The sequence below is a fragment of the Protobothrops mucrosquamatus genome, unplaced genomic scaffold, assembly GCF_001527695.2.
Source record: "Protobothrops mucrosquamatus isolate PMUCROS unplaced genomic scaffold, P.Mucros_1.0 scaffold2928, whole genome shotgun sequence".
Lineage (NCBI taxonomy): Eukaryota > Metazoa > Chordata > Lepidosauria > Squamata > Viperidae > Protobothrops > Protobothrops mucrosquamatus.
This window is the reverse complement of record NW_015388953.1, coordinates 228,301-248,494: the sequence shown is the minus strand read 5'-3', so window position 1 is coordinate 248,494 and position 20,194 is coordinate 228,301. Positions and strand designations below refer to the sequence as shown.

The following is a 20,194-nucleotide window of genomic DNA, read 5'->3' as shown; positions in this document are numbered from 1 at the left end:
TTATGTAATATGCTAGTGCTTAAAATCCAGATAATGATTCTCCCTAATTTATGACTCCTTTTAACAGTATTGTTCTGAACTATTTTATTGGCTCTGGGACTTTGGGACAACAAGTGAGATTGGTGTTGGGGGCAAGTAGACTTCTCTGAATTTCCCTTACTCCACCCAATTCCTTCTTGCTATTTATACTTCAAATCACCAAGGCAGAACTTAACTCTTGTTAGTTTTTCAAACTGTGACTAAAACAAGTTAGGCAGTTTGTCTTAACATGTATTTTTATTTAAGAAATGTTTATAAAAGTTAATATAGAGCTTCCAAAGATGGATTCCTGTGTTACTTATACAATAATGAATCCTCTCTTCATTCATCAGTTTTGTGGTTTGTACATTATTATTCCTAAATAGGCTTTTGGTGTCAGGCAGTTGTAATACTGGATTTATCTTGCTGTATAAACTTTTAATTACAGGAATCCTTTTATAGTTATGCAGCAAAATTATGATTATAGTACATACACTTCACAATAGTTGCTGTAAAGAAACATCAAATTGGCAACACATATAATGGTTAAAATCATAAATTGTGACTAGTATAATATCTTAAAATACTAAAAAGAATTTTGTTGCTGCTGTTGTTTTGGCTATAACTGTCTTCTAAATATATTACATCAATATGGATTTAAAACATGGTTAGATAACATGTGGCTCTCCGAAATATAACTCCTAAGATTCCTCACCTTAGCTATGCTTTAAAGAGTAGAAGGGCAACAGAGGACTCACTTTCAGTTTATAGTACAATATAAGTCAATGGATCACAAGCTTTGCATGGTAGGAACCCCTATCAGAATATTGGTAGTGAATTTGTACAACTTTGTCCTCATGGGTAAAAATAATTACAGTGATGTTAAGATTGGGCATGAAATAAATGTATCACTTTTACTCATTGCTTTAATCCATTATTGTAGGAGTTCTCATACTTTGCAGTTACTGCAGCTTCCCACTATGAGCTTGTATATATACAGAATTAGGAGCAAAACCCAGAACAAGTTTTTACAGTGCCCTCCTTTGCCTGAGCAAGCCTGATGAAGTCTTTTAAAGACCAAGACACCCCTCTAAGTTGCTTGGGATTGTCTCGATGATCCTGATTCAGTTTGAGGATACTTGATATAATATTAGAAACTGCTTTATTAAATATTCCTCAAGCTGAAAAGGGTTACTCTTCTATGTATTAAATCATTATAATACATAATAAGTCAAATTGGAATTGTTTTACAGGTGGCATGATAATTATGAGTACTATCTTTATAATCTTAGTATTTTGAAATGCTTTCTATAAATGAAAACTTTTTTGAATTGGGCATATTTTTTTAAAATTGATTTTTCAACCCATTTAAAAAAAACAACTAGATCAACATACACCTGTGCATTAGCACTGGACAAATTTTGGAAGACCCCTCAGAAGCAACTGGTTTAGAATGCAGTAGCACAGGCAGAATGTAACATGTCTGATTCATAAGCTGCACTGGTTTTCGGTAAGCTTCTGGATGCAACTCAAAGTGTTGATGGCATTTATAAAGTCTTCATGATATAGGACTTGGTAATCTGAGAACCATCTGTCTTCTGTCATTTCTCCCCTTCCTGTACAATTGGACATAGTTGACATGCTCTGAGTTCCCATTGATCAGTGTCACCTGATGAAAAGGAGGCCTTTCCTATTATTTCAAAGAAGACCTTCTCTATCACAGCACCTGCTATATGAATTCATATGACCCTTAGCCTACCTTTTTTCAAATGATTGTTATTTATTAAATTTATATGCCACCAGACTCCCAGAAACCTCGGGTGGTTTAAACATGACTATTCTCTCAAGCCTTAGACCATGGTTGATGGTGGACTTTTATGGTAGATTGATATGTTTTGTTGTTATGTCCAGACAGTACTGTTCTTCATTGTTTATATCATTTTAGTGTTTTATGCTATCCAGAGTTATGATGGAGTTGGCCTCATTTTAGTGTTTTATGCTATCCAGAGTCATGATGGCCTTATACATTTAATAAATACATTGATATGCTTCTCTCATGCGACTGCCAGATCATACTTAGATTGCAAACACTCTAGTTATCTGAATGATAACTATTTTCTGATCAGTATGGGTGGCAGAAACTGAAATTCAAAACATCTGAAGGTGTGACATGTTTTGGAAGGCCTAAAGAAAGTATTGAAGGGGAATTTCTTATATAGTGTTTCCTTTCTCTGATCTCAAGGAGGAACAGGAAGAAGATAGTAGTTCTGATATATCCTTCTCACTCTCATCAGAAGAGTCTGAGATGGAACCTGAAGAAGAACGGATCCGTTATAGCAAACGACTGGTTAGTGTGTGCTCTTTTTATGTTTCACTTCAACCATGTATACTTTACACATATAAATACACTAATGTTCAATACATTCACTTTCAAATGTGGTGGCTTTATAGTTGTTAGAGATTGGTCAGATCACTTTAACATAACTTGCACTCTACTTACCAAAATAAATGGTTTAGGTATACCTTTTGAAGAATACTAGGAAAGTTGATGTCACAGTGTTTGATAGAGTATGAGGAAAAAATAAAAATATAGATACAATGCATGATGCTTTTTTCAATTTTAAAATATTCTCTTACATTTTTCAGGACTCTGAAAAAGTTGTAATAAAAGGAATGTTTAGCTTATATTGAAAAAAAGTAAGCATGATTGTGTGATGGTTCATACTTCAAAGAGAAACTACCAGGAAAGCTCAGGGTTTTAAACTGGGAAGTCAAAAAAGTCTTCCTGAGAAGGTGATTGTATTTGTGTTCAGAATGATTTGACTTCATCTGATGAGTCCTGATGCTATCTTTGAGTGTACAGTGATCTGGAATCAAAGGAGAAAAGGTGATTGAAAGCATGCATTGTGTTCACATAACACTTGTTTGTAACTTCTTTAAGAAATTGTGTCTTTCCTTTACAGTCCCAAAGAAAGACACAATTGATTTAAGGAGCTGTCAAAAGGTGCTATATCTATGTCCCTACTCTTCACTTTTGAATTTGATCACTGTTCAGCTATGCTAGACTACTGTGCTTTTGAAACTGAAACTTTCCAACTGATTTGATATGCAGCATTTTATTGAGTGGAATGTGTTGCAAAAAGCTTGCTATACTTAAATGTGTTGGCTCCATTATCTTCTAGGAATAATGTAATGTGATGCTTTAAATTCTAAAATCTTAAAAATCATGCATTTTTCCTCTCATTCTATTTTTATAGTAATTCAAAAGACTTCTTTGGATTATACTTTTATAGACCAAAGGCATGCTTGGTGGATACTCCAGTATCAGTGAAATGTCTTTTCATTGAAGATTAATCAAAGATCAGATCCAGCTTACATTCTTTAAAAACAGAAAGACTGTGAGTGCTAGAGTTACAAAAGGATAGAATAACCTACATTCCAATAAAGTATTTCCAATATATAATTAAGGAGAATTAGATGTTAATTCATCTAAGGGTGCTAGTGTAACACCTTAAGAAGAGAACTTATGTATGGAACTCTCAAAAGAGAATGAGTTCAGGAAACAAATGAAATACCATAAGGAATTGTGATTATTGCTTGTCATATTAAGATTGTGATATGTTTAGGAGCAAAGTGAAGGTATGCACTTGTGTACTCCAAACTGAATATGACTATATTTTCAGATAAGTTAATGGATAAAGTGGTCATAATAGCAATTACTTATCAAGAAATAGTATGCACTCCATTGTAATTATGCTTATCTGTGAGGCAATCTTTGTATACCTTTTCTTGAATCTTTGTGTTGATTCCTTTACAGAAGAGTGGAAGTTCAGATCTAAAAGTTTAGTCAAAAATAATTTATTTTAGAAAGGTCACGTATAGAACCGTAGACTGTAAGCTGTAAGGTTCCATACAGATTATCTAGACCAGGCATGTCAAACTGCCAGCCCGTGGGGTCAGATGCATCATACTGAAACCGTGCGCACCCCATTGCTGGCAATGGGGGAAAAGTCACGATACATCACGCGATATCATGTGACGTCACGAGTTTGACATGCCTGATCTAGACCAATCCTCTGCCTGGAAATGTTACAACACCATTGTAAGGCAAAGTTGGCGTGCATATTTTAAGATATGATGTGTTCAACTTGACGTTTCAACAAAGTAGATGTATGTAATTAAAATTAAGCTGAGGGCTGCCAAACTTCAGAAAAGTGTAGTTTTGTTACATGCTAATAATTTTGAATAACTTAGATACTGAACAATAAATAATTGCCATTCTCTTCCTAAAAAAAATGTGGATCAGTTAGTGTTAAGTATGCTGACCCTGCTTGGCTGCTATTAGTTGTCAGCATCATCACATTTTAAAATTGGTAGGAACCTTTTCTTGTAGCTACTAAAGATAGAAGTTTAATATTTACAACAGCACTGTTGTGATTGTATTTTCAAGTAACCTTTAACTATGAGTGTTCTCACTAATTTTAATATATGCACATCCATTGCATGTATACAGATACAAGTTAAGATTTTTAGAATTTTTTTTAAACTAATAACATTAGACTGATTCACACATATATTATTATAATGAGTAGGCAGAGCCCAAAACAAGTATATCTTTAAAGAGAGCCTTTGGACTTTGGTGTGGTGGGAGCTACCTATCAGCAATTAGTTTCAATTGAAAACTTGATTTAAACATAATTAGAAGTCACATTTGTATATTACACATCTTTAATAATTTCCTTGTCATTTTTTAAAATATGGTTTGATGACAACTTTTGGACTGGCATTTAAAGGACCTACTCAAGACTTTGAAATATCACCACCTGGTTCTATGTTATGTCATTTATACATAGTGGAATATTAAATACATCTGGAATATTAAATAATAATGTATAATTGAATACATCTGGATTATTGAAGTGCCGAGATCATAAGAGTTTAGGAAATCAGCCCTCCAGTTCTGTGTGAATTTTGTAATACTCAAGAACTAATTCTATTCCCACAGGAAGAGAATTGTTTATATTTTAATTATTTTATCAAACTTCATACATTCTATTATATGCTATCAAAATTTATCCTCAAGCTTTGTAGAGTGAATATTAAAAAATATAAAGGGGAAGGAAGAATATTTGCTACTAAAAATAATTTATTATTAGAGGAAGCAATATCAGTTACTACTGAAGTATAAAGAACTAGAATTCCAAGAAAAAGGTTGAAAAGCACTCTTTGGGTGCAGTTCCCTGAGACCATATCTCAGAAATGTCCTATTTTAGATCTCCCCATGTGAGGGCAGCAAGAGAGTGATGTCTGTTCTTGGAGATTATCCAACTTTGTTTCCCTTTCCAATTCCTATGCATGCCCATAGCCCTGTAATTCTCTTCTCTCTGATTACAGTTGGAGAGGAATATTGGAGAAGGAATCCTAAAATCTCAATTCTGCCTTTCTCTGTCACATATAAGGGTTGCTTGAGCAGGGTCCACAGGTTTGTCTGGGAAACTTCATATCCTCTTCACAACCTGTTTTCCTTGCTACCTTCTGGGAGGAGGCTTCATGATATCTGAAGCAGAACAACCAGATTCAGTCACAGTTTTGTTCCATACAGTATTAACCTTGTGAACTCTCAAGCTTCCTCTCTCCGCTATGTATTCAAGATGGTCAGTGATTAATATTTATATGTATTTATATGTAAGGGTGTAGGTGTATACATCTGTTGTATATAGCATGTTTGTATGTGTGTTATGTATGTGTACACTTTTGAGAGCAGGCAACAGAATTTCATTTTTAATGTGTGCCAGTTTGCCCACAGTAAAAAAAATGGCAATAAAGGTTATCCTAGAAGTCTGGCAGAGCTTAAAGCACCAATTCCATCTTTGGCAGTTTTTCCTCCTGTTGATAAACTTGTTCTACTTGAGGCCTTATGACATACTTTTTGTTTTAGATTTTTTATCCCGCCTGTATTATTTTTTTTCATAGATAGCTTACAGCGGTAAACATACCGTGCTGTCAGAAGTAATGGGTGCTCCATCGCTGGAGGTTTTTAAGAAGAGATTGGGCAGCCATTTGTTTGAAATGGTATTGAGCAGGGGCTTGGATTAGAAGACCTGTAAAGTCTTCCAACTCTTATTGTATTAAGTCGCCTATATCTAATGGGAACAAAAATAGTGCTCAACCTTAATTTAATATTCACTAGGTTTCAGAAGGTTGGGGGAAGTTAGTTTAAGATAGGAGGCGTATATTGTATGGAGTGAGTTTCGGGAGCAGGTTTTATTTTAATGTGGAAGGAGAGTTGAGAACAATAAATGTCTGCAGATAGAGCTCTTTGTTGAAAAGGATAAATGTGGACCATTGGTACTAAAAGTAATTACAGAAAACCCTTTCTTCATAATGATTTGTTTGCTGTACAGTTTGCTGTAGTTTTTCTATTTGGTGTGTTTAAAAATGAATTTCATTGTATTATTAGTGTTAACTCTAAAACAAAATATTACTACAGATGTAATATCTAATATGGCAGTGGACTGGGATGAGGAGAATCTTATAGAAAATACATAATCACAAGGCAAGCAACTCAACAAATAAAATGTATATATTTATGTATATATCCAGGGCTTTTTCTCATAGAACGCCCAGAACGGAGTTAAGGCACCTTTTTTGGATGGAACCTTGTAGGGTAGGCAAGGCGGGTTGTATGATGTGTGTGAGTTCCGGCACCTTTTTTTTTTTTTTTTTTTTTAAAAAGCACTGTATATATCTAAAATAGAGCCCATTCAAACAGGATTGGAGAATGTAGTAAAATTTCTATTTAATGTTAGATCTGAGTGTACTTAAAATGAATTAAATCACATATAAATTTATGTAAATTACTTAGCCAAATAATGGAATTTTCCCTGGGAAGAAAGCTGAAGTGAAATTTTATCTGTTGCATCTGATTTCTACTGAATGAAATTCTGTAAAATTATGGTTTTATTATGCATATACATTTTTATTACTGCAAATAAGCAAACTCATTTTTCAATATAATAATTTCATTACCTGCACACTTACACTCCAAACACATAATTGTGAATGGGTACAAACTGCTCTGAGCCATAAAGTACCGTATTTTCCGGCGTATAAGACGACTTTCTAAACCCTGAAAATCTTCTTAAAAGTCGGGGGTCGTCTTATACGCCCAGTCATCTTATACGCCGGAAAATACGGGTATACTATTTTATTCCTTTATATAAGCTGAGGAGGCGATGGGGGGGGCGGCCGGGAGCCGCTGCCTCCCGTCCTGCTCCCCCTCCCTGGACACGATGGGGGCGGCGGCCAGGAGCTGTTGCCTCCCATCCTGCTCCCCCTCCCCGCCCATTCAGATGAGGACGCGATGGGGGCGGCGGCCAGGAGCCGCTGCCTCCCGTCCTGCTCCCCCTCCCTGCCCATTCAGCTGAGGACGCGGCGGCGAGGCTGGGGGCGGCGTGGACTCCTGACGATGCCACAGTGGCCGCTGCCATGCCGCTGTCGCCGCCACTGGAGCTGCTGCCTCCCGTCCTGCTCCCCCGCCCGTTCGGCGCCGTCTGCCTTTCATTCTCTTTCTCTCCTAACCTGGAGGGAGAGGGAGAGGGAGAAAGAGGAAAGAAAGAGAAGAGAAAGAGAAGAGAGAGAGAGAGAAAGAGGAAAGAGAAAGAGAAAAAGAGGAAAGAGAGAGGAAAGAGGAAAGAAAGAGAAGAGAAAGAGAGAAAGAGAGAGGAAAGAGGAAAGAGAAAAAGAGGAAAGAGAGAGAAAGTTAGAGGAAAGAGAAAGGAAGAGAAAGAGAGAGGAAAGAGAGAGAAAGTTAGAGGAAAGAGAGAAAGAGAGAGAAAGAGAGGAAAGAGGAAAGAGAGAGGAAAGAGAAAGAGATAAAGAGGGAGAGGAGAGAGAGAGGGGGAGAGGAAAGAGAAAAAGAGGAAAGAGAGAAGGAGAGGAAAGAGAGAAAGAAAGAGAAAATGAGGAAAGAGAAAAAAGATTGAGAAAAGAGGAAAGAGAGAAAGGAAAGGGAAGAGAAAGAGGAAAGAGAAAGAGAGGAAAGAGAAAGAGGAAAGAGAGAGACAGAGAAAGAGGAAAGAGAGAGAGAGAAAGTTAGAGGAAAGAGAAAGAGGAAAGAGAAAGAGAGAGAGAGGAAAGAAAGGAAAGAGAGAGAGAGGAAAGAGAGAGAGAGAGACCCTTTTGACATCTAAAATGAAGATAACACTGCATATATCCTTTTTTACCTTTATTTTATATATACACACACAAACACACACACACACACACACACACATATCATAAAGGTAAAAAAAGATATATGCAGTCTTATCTTCATTTTAGATATCAAAAGGGTTTTGCGGCTCCCAGTGTTTTGTTTTCGGTGGGAAATGTGTCCAAGTGGCTCTTTGAGTGTTTTGGGTTGCCTACCCCTGATATAGCCCAAACTCTATATTTTAACTGGAAAAGTTGGGGGTCGTCTTATACGCCCAGTCGTCTTATACGCCGGAAAATACGGTAGTTTCTCTGTTTCTGGCTTATTGCTTATTCAGCAAACATATAAACAAATCATAGGTTAGATCATTATATGAACACAACCATTATTTAAGTGGTAAGTATAAAGAACATGGAGAGGAAGAGATCATATATGTTTAAAGGGGCTCCAATGTTTGAAATACTTGTATAATTCACATGGCATGGGTTCATTAGCTGTAGTCACTCACAGAAACTGTAACCTATTATGAATTTGACATCACTTTTTTGGCTTACAACATAGTAGTTTATGCCATGAAACATAATGTTTCCAAATAATGAGAGTTGTATCCCAAAGATCTGCATTTATTGACAACTATAGACAAGATTGGAAGCATGCAAACCTTTTTATGGGCAGGGAAGGCTTGCTTTTAGTAATTTTATTGAATAATCCTTTACAACAGAAGAGAACAATATTTTGTACTAAAAGACTGCATTTTATCTCTTTGAGAGGAATAAATTGATAATTATGTCATAGACAGTGGAGCTGAAATATTAGATCTGTTTTCCGGGAGGGGGGGATTTGAGTGCTAAATTCATTTGTTAAGACTTTTCTTAATTTGGATATTTTAACAGAAAACAAAAATGAAAAAGCACATTGTTGAACATTGATGGTGCAATTGGGGAATTAAAGAATGGTTACCAAGATGTTATGAAGCCTGCAGGCCTCACACTATCCACTCGTTGGAATCACTATAAATTTTTAGAGAATGCTGTCTGAAAGACAACATATTTGGCTGATTCAACAGAAATAGACAAGTTTACAAAAACAGTGGTGGCATAAAACTTCTTTTAAGGCAAAAAGTTTGAGTAGCTAGATTATAAGTAGTATTCAATAGAAAATACTTATCTCTTGTCTCTTATTCAGTTATAATTAAAGTATTGGTTTAGTATATGGGAGCCTTGTGTAAAAATATGTTTTCATATGCTTCACCTGGAAAAAGGAAAAAGAAGTAGTTAACTTTAAACCTGCCCAGTTTAATTGGGATTTTTTCATTAACTGTTTTGCTGAATCTTTGCTAAACTTGTCGTGCTAAGCCAGTGTTTCTCAACCTTGACAATTTTAAGGCATGTGGACTTCAACTCCCAGAATTCCACAGCCAGCATTGCTGGCTGTGGAATTCTGGGAGTTGAAGTCCACATGCCTTAAAATTGTCAAGGTTGAGAAACACTGTGCTAAGCTATTTGTATAATTAATCAGTGTATATGGCTAGAGCAGATTGGTGCCCTAGAGCTGAAGACACTCACCTCCCACTTGAAGGTTGAGAGTTCAATCCTAGGCAGCCCGACAGAGAAAAAAATCTGCTGTGAACTCTACTTAAGCATAAGCAAGAGCATCCGGCCAGTAAAGGTTCAACTCCATTCAGTCGCTCTGACTCTACCCTGATAAATAAAAGGATTACAGGGTTGTAAAAGGGGGGGGGGGATCAGTGTATATTGCTGTCCATCTCTCAACAGCAATTCTGATGGGTAACAGTAAAAAATAATAATAATGCTTAACTATGAATTGAAAAATACATATATTGAGTTTGATTGAGTTTGTACAATATAACCACAAGTCATAGATTAAGGACCATAACATATCTAAGCCATAACAAATATATCATTTTGAGTTAGCAAGTTTTTGAACCCAGTCTATGAAACAGGACGTTGTCTTTTGTGAAAATCTTGTTACCCAGTGTCACAGATAGGGGGATGATTACATATATGCATTGATTGGATGGATGGACGCTATCTTTCAATTATTTGGGCTCATTAAGATGGAGATTAAGGGTCAACTATTAAGTATCAGAGTCCACATATTTGGAAACTAGTATCCCCAGCTAATGTGTCTCAAGCTTCAGTTTTATGCAAATATGGATTTGAGACTCAATTTTCAATAAGGCATAAGTATCATGGTAAAAGGAGTCAAGTAGGCTTTTGTGCAGAATAGAGGAAACAGATGGAATATATTCCTCTGTATTTCCTTGACAACTACATTGAAAATTGTTTATGCATCTAATACACTTGCTTACCGTACACGTAATTCACAAAATTTTCTTTGTTATGAATATCAGTTCAGCATGCTTTTAACTTAGGTCATAGGTAATTGCTTAGGAAAAAAATGCATACCTCTTTCATAACTGCTTTTGTTGGTGTAGATACAGCTAATTTAGTTTTTTATTCACTTATTGGTATCCTTGATTTTTTTCAGTCATTTTAAGTGTTATTACTGACCTACATTGTTCTATTTTGAAAATATCAATGTAAGCTACTATGGTCTCTTAGTCTGGTTGTTTCATAATAGCTTGATAGTGTGGTCTCTCAAGATGCAGTATGAGGAAAACAGTATTCTTGTAGCTCTGAAGAATTTCTTCACTGAAACATATATGTTATTATTTTAATTTCACATTTTTGCTGCTGTTTTGAAGGTTAACCTCTTCAATATTAAAAATAACCATCTATTTATCTTGCAGAAAGCCTAAAATCAGACACTATACTTCATTTTGGTGCATGTTAGAGGGTTTGGTGGAAAAGTCAGAGAGATATAGAGTGAGGGGAAAAATTATTTGATCCCCTGCTGATTTTGTACGTTTGCCTACTGACAAAGAAATGATCAGTCTATAATTTGAATGGTAGGTTTATTTTAACAGTGAGAGACAGAATAACAACAACAAAAATCAAGAAAAAGACATTTCAAAAAAGTTATAAATTGATTTGTATTTTAATGAGTGAAATAAGTATTTGACCCCTTCGCAAAACATGACTATTGCCAAGCACCTTGGTGAGAAGGTGACAACAGTTGGTGTAATTATTTGCAAATGGAAGAAACACAAAATAACTGTCAATCTCCCTCGGTCTGGGGCTCCATGCAAGATCTCACCTCCTGGAGTTTCAGTGATCATGAGAACGGTGAGGAATCAGCCCAGAACTACACAGGAAGATCTTGTCAATGATCTCAAGGCAGCTGGGACCATAATCACCAAGAAAACAATTGGTAACACACTGCGCCATGAAGGACTGAAATCCTGCAGTTCCCGCAAGGTCCCCCTGCTCAAAAAAGCACATGTACAGGCCTGTCTGAAGTTTGCCAATGAACATCTGAATGATTCAGAGGAGAACTGGGTAAAAGTGTTGTGGTCAGATGAGACCAAAATTGAGCTCTTTGGCATCAACTCAACTCACCATATTAGGAGGAGGAGGCTGCCTGTGATCCCCACCATCAAACATGGAGGTGGAAACATTATGCTTTGGGGGGGGTAGGTTTTCCAGGACAACTTCACCTCATCAAAGGGACGATGGACGGGGCCATGTACCATCAAATCATGGGCGAGAACTTTCTTCCCTCAGCCAGGGCATTGAAAATGGGTCGTGGATGGGTATTCCAGCATGAAAATGATCCAAAACACATGGCCAAGGAAACAAAGGAGTGGCTCAAGAAGAAGCACATTAAGGTCCTGGAGTGGCCTAGCCAGTCTCCGGACCTTAATCCCACAGAAAATCTGTGGAGGGCGCTGAAGGTTCGAGTTGCTAAATGTCAGCCTCGAAACCTTAATGACTTGGAGAGGATCTGCAAAGAGGAGTGGGACAAAATCTTCCTGAGATGTGTGCAAACCTGGTGGCCAACTACAAGAAACATCTGACCTCTGTGATTGCCAACAAGGGTTTTGCCATCAGGTGCTAAGTCATGTTTTGGGAAGGGGTCAAATACTTATTTCACTCATTAAAATGCAAATCAATTTATAACTTTTTTGAAATGCGTTTTTTTGTATTTTTGTTGTTGTTGTTCTGTCTCTCACTGTTAAAATCTACCATTAAAAATATAGATTGATCATTTCTTTGTCAGTGGGCAAACGTACAAAATCAGCAGGGGAACAAATACTTTTTTTACCTCACTGTATACAGTATATTATACTACGCAACAGGAATACTTCTATATTATTATCTATTATCCTAAAATTTTAACACCAAGCTACAATCCAGGAGACTTGAGTTCTAATCCCACTTTAGGCATGAAAGCTGACTGGGTGACTTTGGGCCAGTCACTCTCTCTCAGCCCAACTCACTTCATAGGGTTATTATGGTGGGAAAAATAGGAGGATGGGTCAATATGTTTGCTGCCTTGAGTTACTTATAAAATAATAAAGGCGGGATATAAAATAAATAACACCTTTTGCCTAGGAAATAATGACAAATAATATTAATAGTGCAGCTAAGTAAAGATCTGTAACAAAACAATCAAAATGATAGTCCCAAAGGTGCTTTTTCAGGAGGCAACTGGACTTTCTTGTTTTTTTCTTTGAAGACGTTTCGCTTCTCATACAAGAAGCTTCTTCAGTTCTGACTGGATGGTGGAGAATGGAAGAATTTATATTCCTTGCAGTCATTTGCATTCTTTTAGAGTGTCGTTGAGGCCATTTAGAGATTTACCTATGTCCTCAGGGTCACCTGAGCAGTGCAAATATGTGTGGAGCCTTCTTGGCTGCAGGATGTTTTTTGCCCTGTGTCCCTTCATTGTTGAAGGTCTCAACAACTCTCCAAAAGAGAAACAATGTCTTCAAAAAAAACCCAAGAAAGTCCAGTTGCCTCCTGAAAAAGCACCTTTGGGACAACAATGACCTGGTTGACTGAGAATCTCCATAGACAATCAGAATGATATTGGCTGTTAGAATGTTTTAAGGTTTCCTACTAAAGTGATTCTCTAAGACTAAAAGTTCTTAAGGAGGAGAAGAATGAGGAATTCAGTACTGTATAAAATGTTAGGAATAAAAGAAAAAAATGTTTATTTCTTTGTCCACTGTAAATTAAAACTGGGGACTGTAAGTGAGAGAAGTATCTTGGAAGTATGAAAATGTATGTTTTGAAGTTCAGGAAAGATTCTTAAGCAGGACTGTTAACAATTTGTGTTATAAATCACAGTGGACTACATGCATAGTTTCTAGTTGTCATTAATGTATATATGTACAATTTTCCATCTGTCACACAAACATTTGCATTTTGGAGAACACAACAATAGAACAATTGACTGTAAAACAAGCCTTTTATTTTTAATTATAAGTAAAATGTGGATTCTTAAACTCATTAAAATACATTACATTTTTGTTTTTATAGTACTATGATAATTGTTACAATTTGTAGCTGTCTGAAGATTATATTTTCTTAGCAGAAATTTCCCCTGATTTCTTTTGGTTTTACAAAATGCAAAATTGGTATAGAATAGTGTTTGTTTGCTCCAAGAATGAAACTTACACTGAAAATAAGCTTGGGTCTGATCTGTTTTGTAATGCTGTTTTAGTTAAGTCCAATTTTGCCTGTTTTGAGGACTATTTAATATTACTATACTGTATATAAGGTTTTCTTAGATAATTTTCTCTAAGGGGCAAACATCTCTCTGGCTATATCCTTGTATCAGAGAGGTCCATATAGTTCATATTTTTCTCTGTCTTTGAATTTTCTGTTCTAAAAATTGTTGAAATCTGTATCTCTATTAATATTTCAGGGCATAATGAGGGTGTTAGAATAGGATATTTATTTTAAGTTTTAATTTGTATTCATATAATCTGTGTCCTCTTTTCTGAAGCCATGTTCTGCTAGTATAGAAAATATCATAGAAAAAAAATATATGTATTAAAAACTACAGTACTTTGTGAGATTTCCATATACGGCTGTCATTTAAAAATCTGGTAACTTCTTCACATGTTCTCAATTTTCCAAATGTATCCATTGGGCTCCAGAGGTGGAAAACTTACACATGTATCTTAAAGCAGGAAATCATTATTTTAAAAGCTTGATGAAATAAATATTTTTAGATCAGCTATAAAAGAGAGGAATCATTTCCCTGCCTCAAGATGGGCCATTCTGTAGTTTGAAATAACTACTGAGAAAGCTTTATATTTTGGAATTTTCATGGTCATTAGTTGATTTCTAAGTTTACAAATTTTCCCAGTTATTGAAGGAATTCATTTGAAGTATTTAGAGCTTTAAAAACATAAAAGTGGAGACTGATTTTTAAAAATATTTAGAATGTTTATTTCAGATTTATTGGAGTCAATTAAATATTTAATATAGGATTCTTCTATCTTCTTAGAGTATTCCAGAGATTGTTAACTCACTAGTAGTGTTTTATTTATTGCACAAACAAAAAGCTGTTTCAATTACGGATAGTCCTCAACTTAGGACCACAATTGAGCCCAAAATTTATGTTGCTAAGTGAGAAACTTTTTAAGTGAGTTTTGCCCCATTTTTTTTTACTTTTCTTGCCACATTTGTTAAGTGAATCACTTCAGTTGTTAAATTAGTAACACAGTTGTTAAGTGTGTTTCCCCCTTGACTTTGCTTGTCAGAAGGTTGCAAAAGGTGATCACATGACCCTGGGACACTGCAATCGTCATAAATGTGAATCACTTGTCTAGCATTCGAATGTAAATCATGTGACCATGGGGATGTTTCAATGATCATAAGTGTGAAAAATGATCATAAGTCACTTTTTTCAGTGCTGTTGTAAACAAACTGTTGTAAGTCGAGGACTATCTGCACAGAGGCAAAAAGAGAGCCATTCAATTTGTTTTTAGAAATTTGTATTAGCCAATCACATATTTAATGGTAGGATTGAAATTGAAGTTGTGAGTTGCAAAAGTTGGAAAGAGACAAAATCAAAACTCTGGGACTACCTGTAATTTGTAAAGTAGCATAAGAAATGGGCATCAGGTAATACATACATATAGATTCTAGACTATACAAGTTGATCTTTGTGATATATAAGCTTGCTTGTTCATTGTAAGCAATCTTATATTTTGTATAAAGAAGTACTTTTATCTATTGATGTGAAATTTTTGATTTCTCATAAGAGCACCAAATTCCTTAAGAAAGTATTTATTTCAGTGGCCTGAGGCAGCCTCTGGCACCAGGTTCAGTTTCTCTTACTTCAAGGGAGAAAAAAAAATGACTTCAGACTTCCTACACTATGTGATCCTTTGGCAGATTGGCTGACAGTGGATCAAGTTGCTAATACTCTGCTCGAGTATCAGAATCAAGTGGTATAGCTATCAGAAATAGCTACTGAGCCATGGTGGCGCAGTGGTTAGAGTGCAATACTGTGGGCTAATTCTGCTGACTACCGGCTGCCAGCAATTCAGCAGTTTGATTCTCACCAGCTCAAGGTTGATTCAGCCTTCCATCCTTCCGAGGTCGGTAAAATGAGGACTCAGATTGTTGGGGGCAATATGCTGACTCTGTAAACAACTTAGAGAGGGCTGTAAAGCACTGTTAAGCAGTATATAAGTCTAAGTTGAGGTGGATTAGGTACTTAAATGATTAATCTGAGCAGATGGATCAGAACATATCCCAGCTAGCCAATCCTGCACCTCCCCCAGCTTAGGATCAGCGGCCAAAGAAACTGCAGCAGCAACAGTTCTTAAGCACCAGCATCCTACTTTTCCTGACAAATATGGGAGTAATAACAAATTTATGGTCTTTCTCACTCTATGATGATGATGATGATGATGATNGGAGCATTCACCGCTTCTGGAGGCAGGTTGTTCCACTGGTTAATTGTTCTAACTGTCAGGAAGTTTCTCCTTAGTTCTAGGTTGCTTCTCTCTTTGGTTAGTTTCCATCTGTTGCTTCTTGTCCTGCCTTCAGGCACTTTGGAGAATAGCTTGACTCCCTCTTCTTTGTGGCAGCCCCTGAGATATTGGAACACTGCTATCATGTCCCCCCTCATCCTTCTCTTCATTAAACTAGACATACCCAATTCCAGTAGCCGTTCCTTATATGATTTAGCCTCCAGTCCCCAACTGTCTGAAGCCTGGAGAAATTAGCAAAGACTAATCCGCCATAAGATTTATAATTGGTCTTTTGACTGAGGGCACAAAATTAACTCTCCCCTCCCTTCTGCTACAGAACAGCCTGAACTTGGCAGTTTTGTAACTTCATGACACTTGGAAAGCTACTTTTCAACTCTACCTTCAGTGTGATTGGGAGGACTAATGGAGTGCTGTCTTCATTCTTACTTCAACTGCCATTAAGACTTAGCCTAACCTCTCTTTGGTCAGATTTGCTTCTAAAAACGCTGCTCATTTTCTTTCTGAAATGTTACCCTTCCAATTTATCTGTAATTGTCATCTGTATCTGTAGTCAGACACCTCTTAACCATCCTGCATTCCTGAAACTTCCTCTTTTCTTCAGGAACTGCAAACTACTCAGTGCCTCTTTTTAAAATACAATTTGATTGTGTCAAGGCAACTTACAACTGCTCATCATGTTGAGCATCATTGCTAAGAAGAATTCTTCCCTCCTTTTGTTGTTTGAAACTATATTTGGCTTTTGCTCAGGTTCTTCCCCTCCGTGTGATCAGTCCATTAGCTAAATATCACTTTTTAATTAATTATTTTTTATTTACCGTATTATTTCAATTTATACGGCTACCCCTCTCAAATTCATGACTCTGGGTGGCTAATAACATTAAAAACATCATAAATCACGTAACTAAGATCAACATGATGAAGATGTTGAAGAGCACTGGGCCCAGAACAAAGCCCACTACACACTTCCCTCCATGTAGATGCAGTTCCATTGAGGACTACACGCTGAGTACGGCCAGTCAGCCAGCTACAAATCCATCTGGTGGTGATGCTGTCTAACCCACATTTTTCTATCTTATCAAGTAATAGGTTGTGATCTACTTTATCAAATGCCTTACTGAAGTCCAAGTAAATTATATCCACAGCATTCCTCTGGTCCACTAATTTGGTCAAAGAATGCAATAAGATTTGTCTGGCATAATCTGTTTTTGACAAAGCCATGTTGGCTTTTAGTAATGACTTTGTTTGCCTCTAGGTGTTCGCTGATTCGTTGTTTGATTATCTTTTCCAGAATCTTCCCAGGTATTGAGGTCAGGCTGATAGGTCTGTAATTTCCTGGATCCATTTTTTTTCTTTTTTGAAGATGGGAACTACATCAGCTCTTTTCCAGTCCTCTGGTAGTTCCCCAGTGCTCCACGATCTTTGAAAAATATAGTTCAGTGGTCCTGAGATCACATCTGCCAGTTCATTGAGAACCTTGGGGTGTAATCCATCTGGTCCTGGTGATTTGAACTTGTCTAGACTGGACAGGTGCTCACTTACCATTTTCTTGCCTATCTTAACTTGTGTTTCTAATCTGTTTTTTATGGTACTGTTTTTGAGGGTTGGACTGTTTTTTCCCTTTGTGTAAAGACAGATGCAAAAAATGAGTTAAATAGTTCTGCTTTCTCCCTTTTGCTTGTCACCTTCTTGCCATTTTCCCCCACTAATGGACCAATCATTTCCTTATCTTTTTTTTCTTGTTTTTTACATGTTGAAAGAAGTTTTTTTTGTTATTTTTGATTTTGGGCGCAAGCCTTAGTTCATTTTGAGCTTTAGCTTTCCTCACTTCATCTTTGCAGGCTCGGGCTATTTGCTGATATTCTGACTTAGTTATGTGTCCCTCTTTCTACTTTCTATACTTGTCCTTTTTATCTTTCAATTGATCAGAGAGTTCTTTATGCAGCCATGCTGGTTTCTTTTGAGAGCTGTTATTTTTCCTCTTTGTTGGTATTGTGCTAGACTGGGCTTTTATTATCTCACTTTTCAAAATTTCCCAAGCTACTTGAGTTGTTTTCCCCTTGAGGATTCTCATCCATGGAATCCTTTCCAAGCCCTCTCTAAGTTTATTGAAATTAGCTTGAAATTAGAAATTAGTCCAAGACTCTAGTTTGACTGTGTTCTATTGCTTGTGCTTCCAGAATGTTGAATTCCAATATTGCATGATCACTTCCCCCCAAGGTTTCCTGTGGCTTCAACACCTTCTATCATTTCATCTCTATTAGTGAGGATTAGATCCAATATGTCTAATCCCCTAGTTTCCTTCTCTACTTTTGGGGAGACAAAGTTGTCTGCTAGGTTTGTCAGGAATCTGTTTGATCTTCCACTTGGTGCAGAGTTTGTCTCCAAGTTGATGTCAGGATAATTAAAGTCCCCCATTACTATTGTGATGTGCTTCCTACATACCTTAGTTAGCTGACTAGCAAAAAGTTCATCTATTTCCTCTGTTTTGTTGGGTGGCCTATAGTATACACCTATGGCAATGTCATTTTCCCCCTTTTTATATTGACCCAAATGCATTCAAGACAGTTTTCATCATTGTTGTGCTCTATTTCTGTAGAGATGTAGTTATTTCTTATAGAGACAGCAACTCCACTTCCTCTTTTGTTTGGTCTGTTTCTTTTAAATAATTTAAATCCCTCTAGCTGTGTGTTCCATTTGTGGATTTCATCCCACCATGTTTCCGTAATGGCAACAATATCATATCTGCCCTCATTTACCTGAATTTCTAGTTCACCCTGCTTACTGTTCATACTCTGTGCATTGGTGTATAGACATCTAAGTCCTTTATGACTGACCCTGTGTTTACTTTCTACATAACCTGTGTGATGCCTGAGTTCCCCTATTTTCTTATCACCTGTTTGGTTAGTGCACTTTGTGTGGCACTCGCTATTAAAAGCTTGATTTTGCTTGACTGCAAGGAACCCTCTTTTTATTTTCTTTTTACAAAAGGGTCTAAAATCTAGCAGTGTGTTATAGAGATGAAAATAAAGTTTTACTCATTCTTTCTGCTGCTCCCCATGCAACCTTTTACCCTCCCTTACAGTAATATCCCTCAGAATAGCATATATATGTATATGTATGTGTACACACACACACACACAAGGTTTAATCAAATTTGGTTGTGTTATGGAATTGAAAATGTCCTTAAAGATACTGAATTGAAGATTCATAAGGGACAGAACAAGACAGAGCGAATGATGAAAAGCCAATGTGTTTCTAGTGCAGCTGGGAGTGCAAATGAAAAAAATGGAACTGATCTATCCAAGCACCAGAAATGGGTCAATAAATAGCATCATAACGCCATGCCCTTTGACATACCCACCTCCCAGAAATTAGATTGGCCTGGGACCTGCTTGCCTTTCCCAAGGTCCTAAAGACATAGTTTTGTCACTGGGTGTTGTCATCTTGATGTGTGGCAGAGCCTATGCAATTGTCATGTGGATTTACTGCTGTTGATTCTATTTGTCTTTTTTACTCCGGCTGCTAATTATGTGTGTTATTTATTTATTTATTTATTTTATTGTTTATATTTATATCCCGCCCTTCTCCTTGCGGACTCAGGGCGGCTAACAACCAGATAAAAATGCAAATCCCAAAACTACAGATTAAAAACATAATTAAAAACAAATATTAATAATTGGTCTAATTAATTTAAAATTACTTTAAAACCTCCATTAAAAATTTCCCCCTAGGCCAGTCCTGCAAGCTGGAATAACCATGTCTTAAGGGCGCGGCGGAAGGAAGGGAGATCAGGGATCACCCTGATCTCTGGGGGTAGTTCATTCCAGAGGGTGGGAGCTCCCACAGAGAAGGCCCTCCCCCTTGGGGTCGCCAGCCGGCACTGTCTGGCCGACGGCACCCCGAGGAGACCCACTCTGTGGGAGCGTACAGGCCAATGGGAGGTAATCTGCGGCAGGAGGCGGTCTCGAAGATATCCAGGTCCGATGCCATGGAGCGCTTTAAAGATGATGGTCAGCACCTTGAAGCGCACCCGGAAGGCCACCGGCAGCCAATGCAGCTCGCGCAGCAGCGGTGTTACATGGGAGCGACGAGTCCCTCCC

At 37.1% G+C, this 20,194-nt stretch overlaps 1 protein-coding gene across 1 annotated transcript in view; it reads left to right on the top strand.

Moving 5' to 3' along the window:
• KDM2A (lysine demethylase 2A) overlaps nucleotides 1-20,194 on the top strand; it is a 94,535-nt gene that overhangs the window by 998 nt on the left and 73,343 nt on the right. Inside the window, exon 3 of the mRNA XM_015826007.1 lies at nucleotides 2,261-2,365. Coding sequence (XP_015681493.1) covers nucleotides 2,261-2,365 — 105 coding nt within the window. The remainder of the gene's footprint in view (nucleotides 1-2,260; nucleotides 2,366-20,194) is intronic.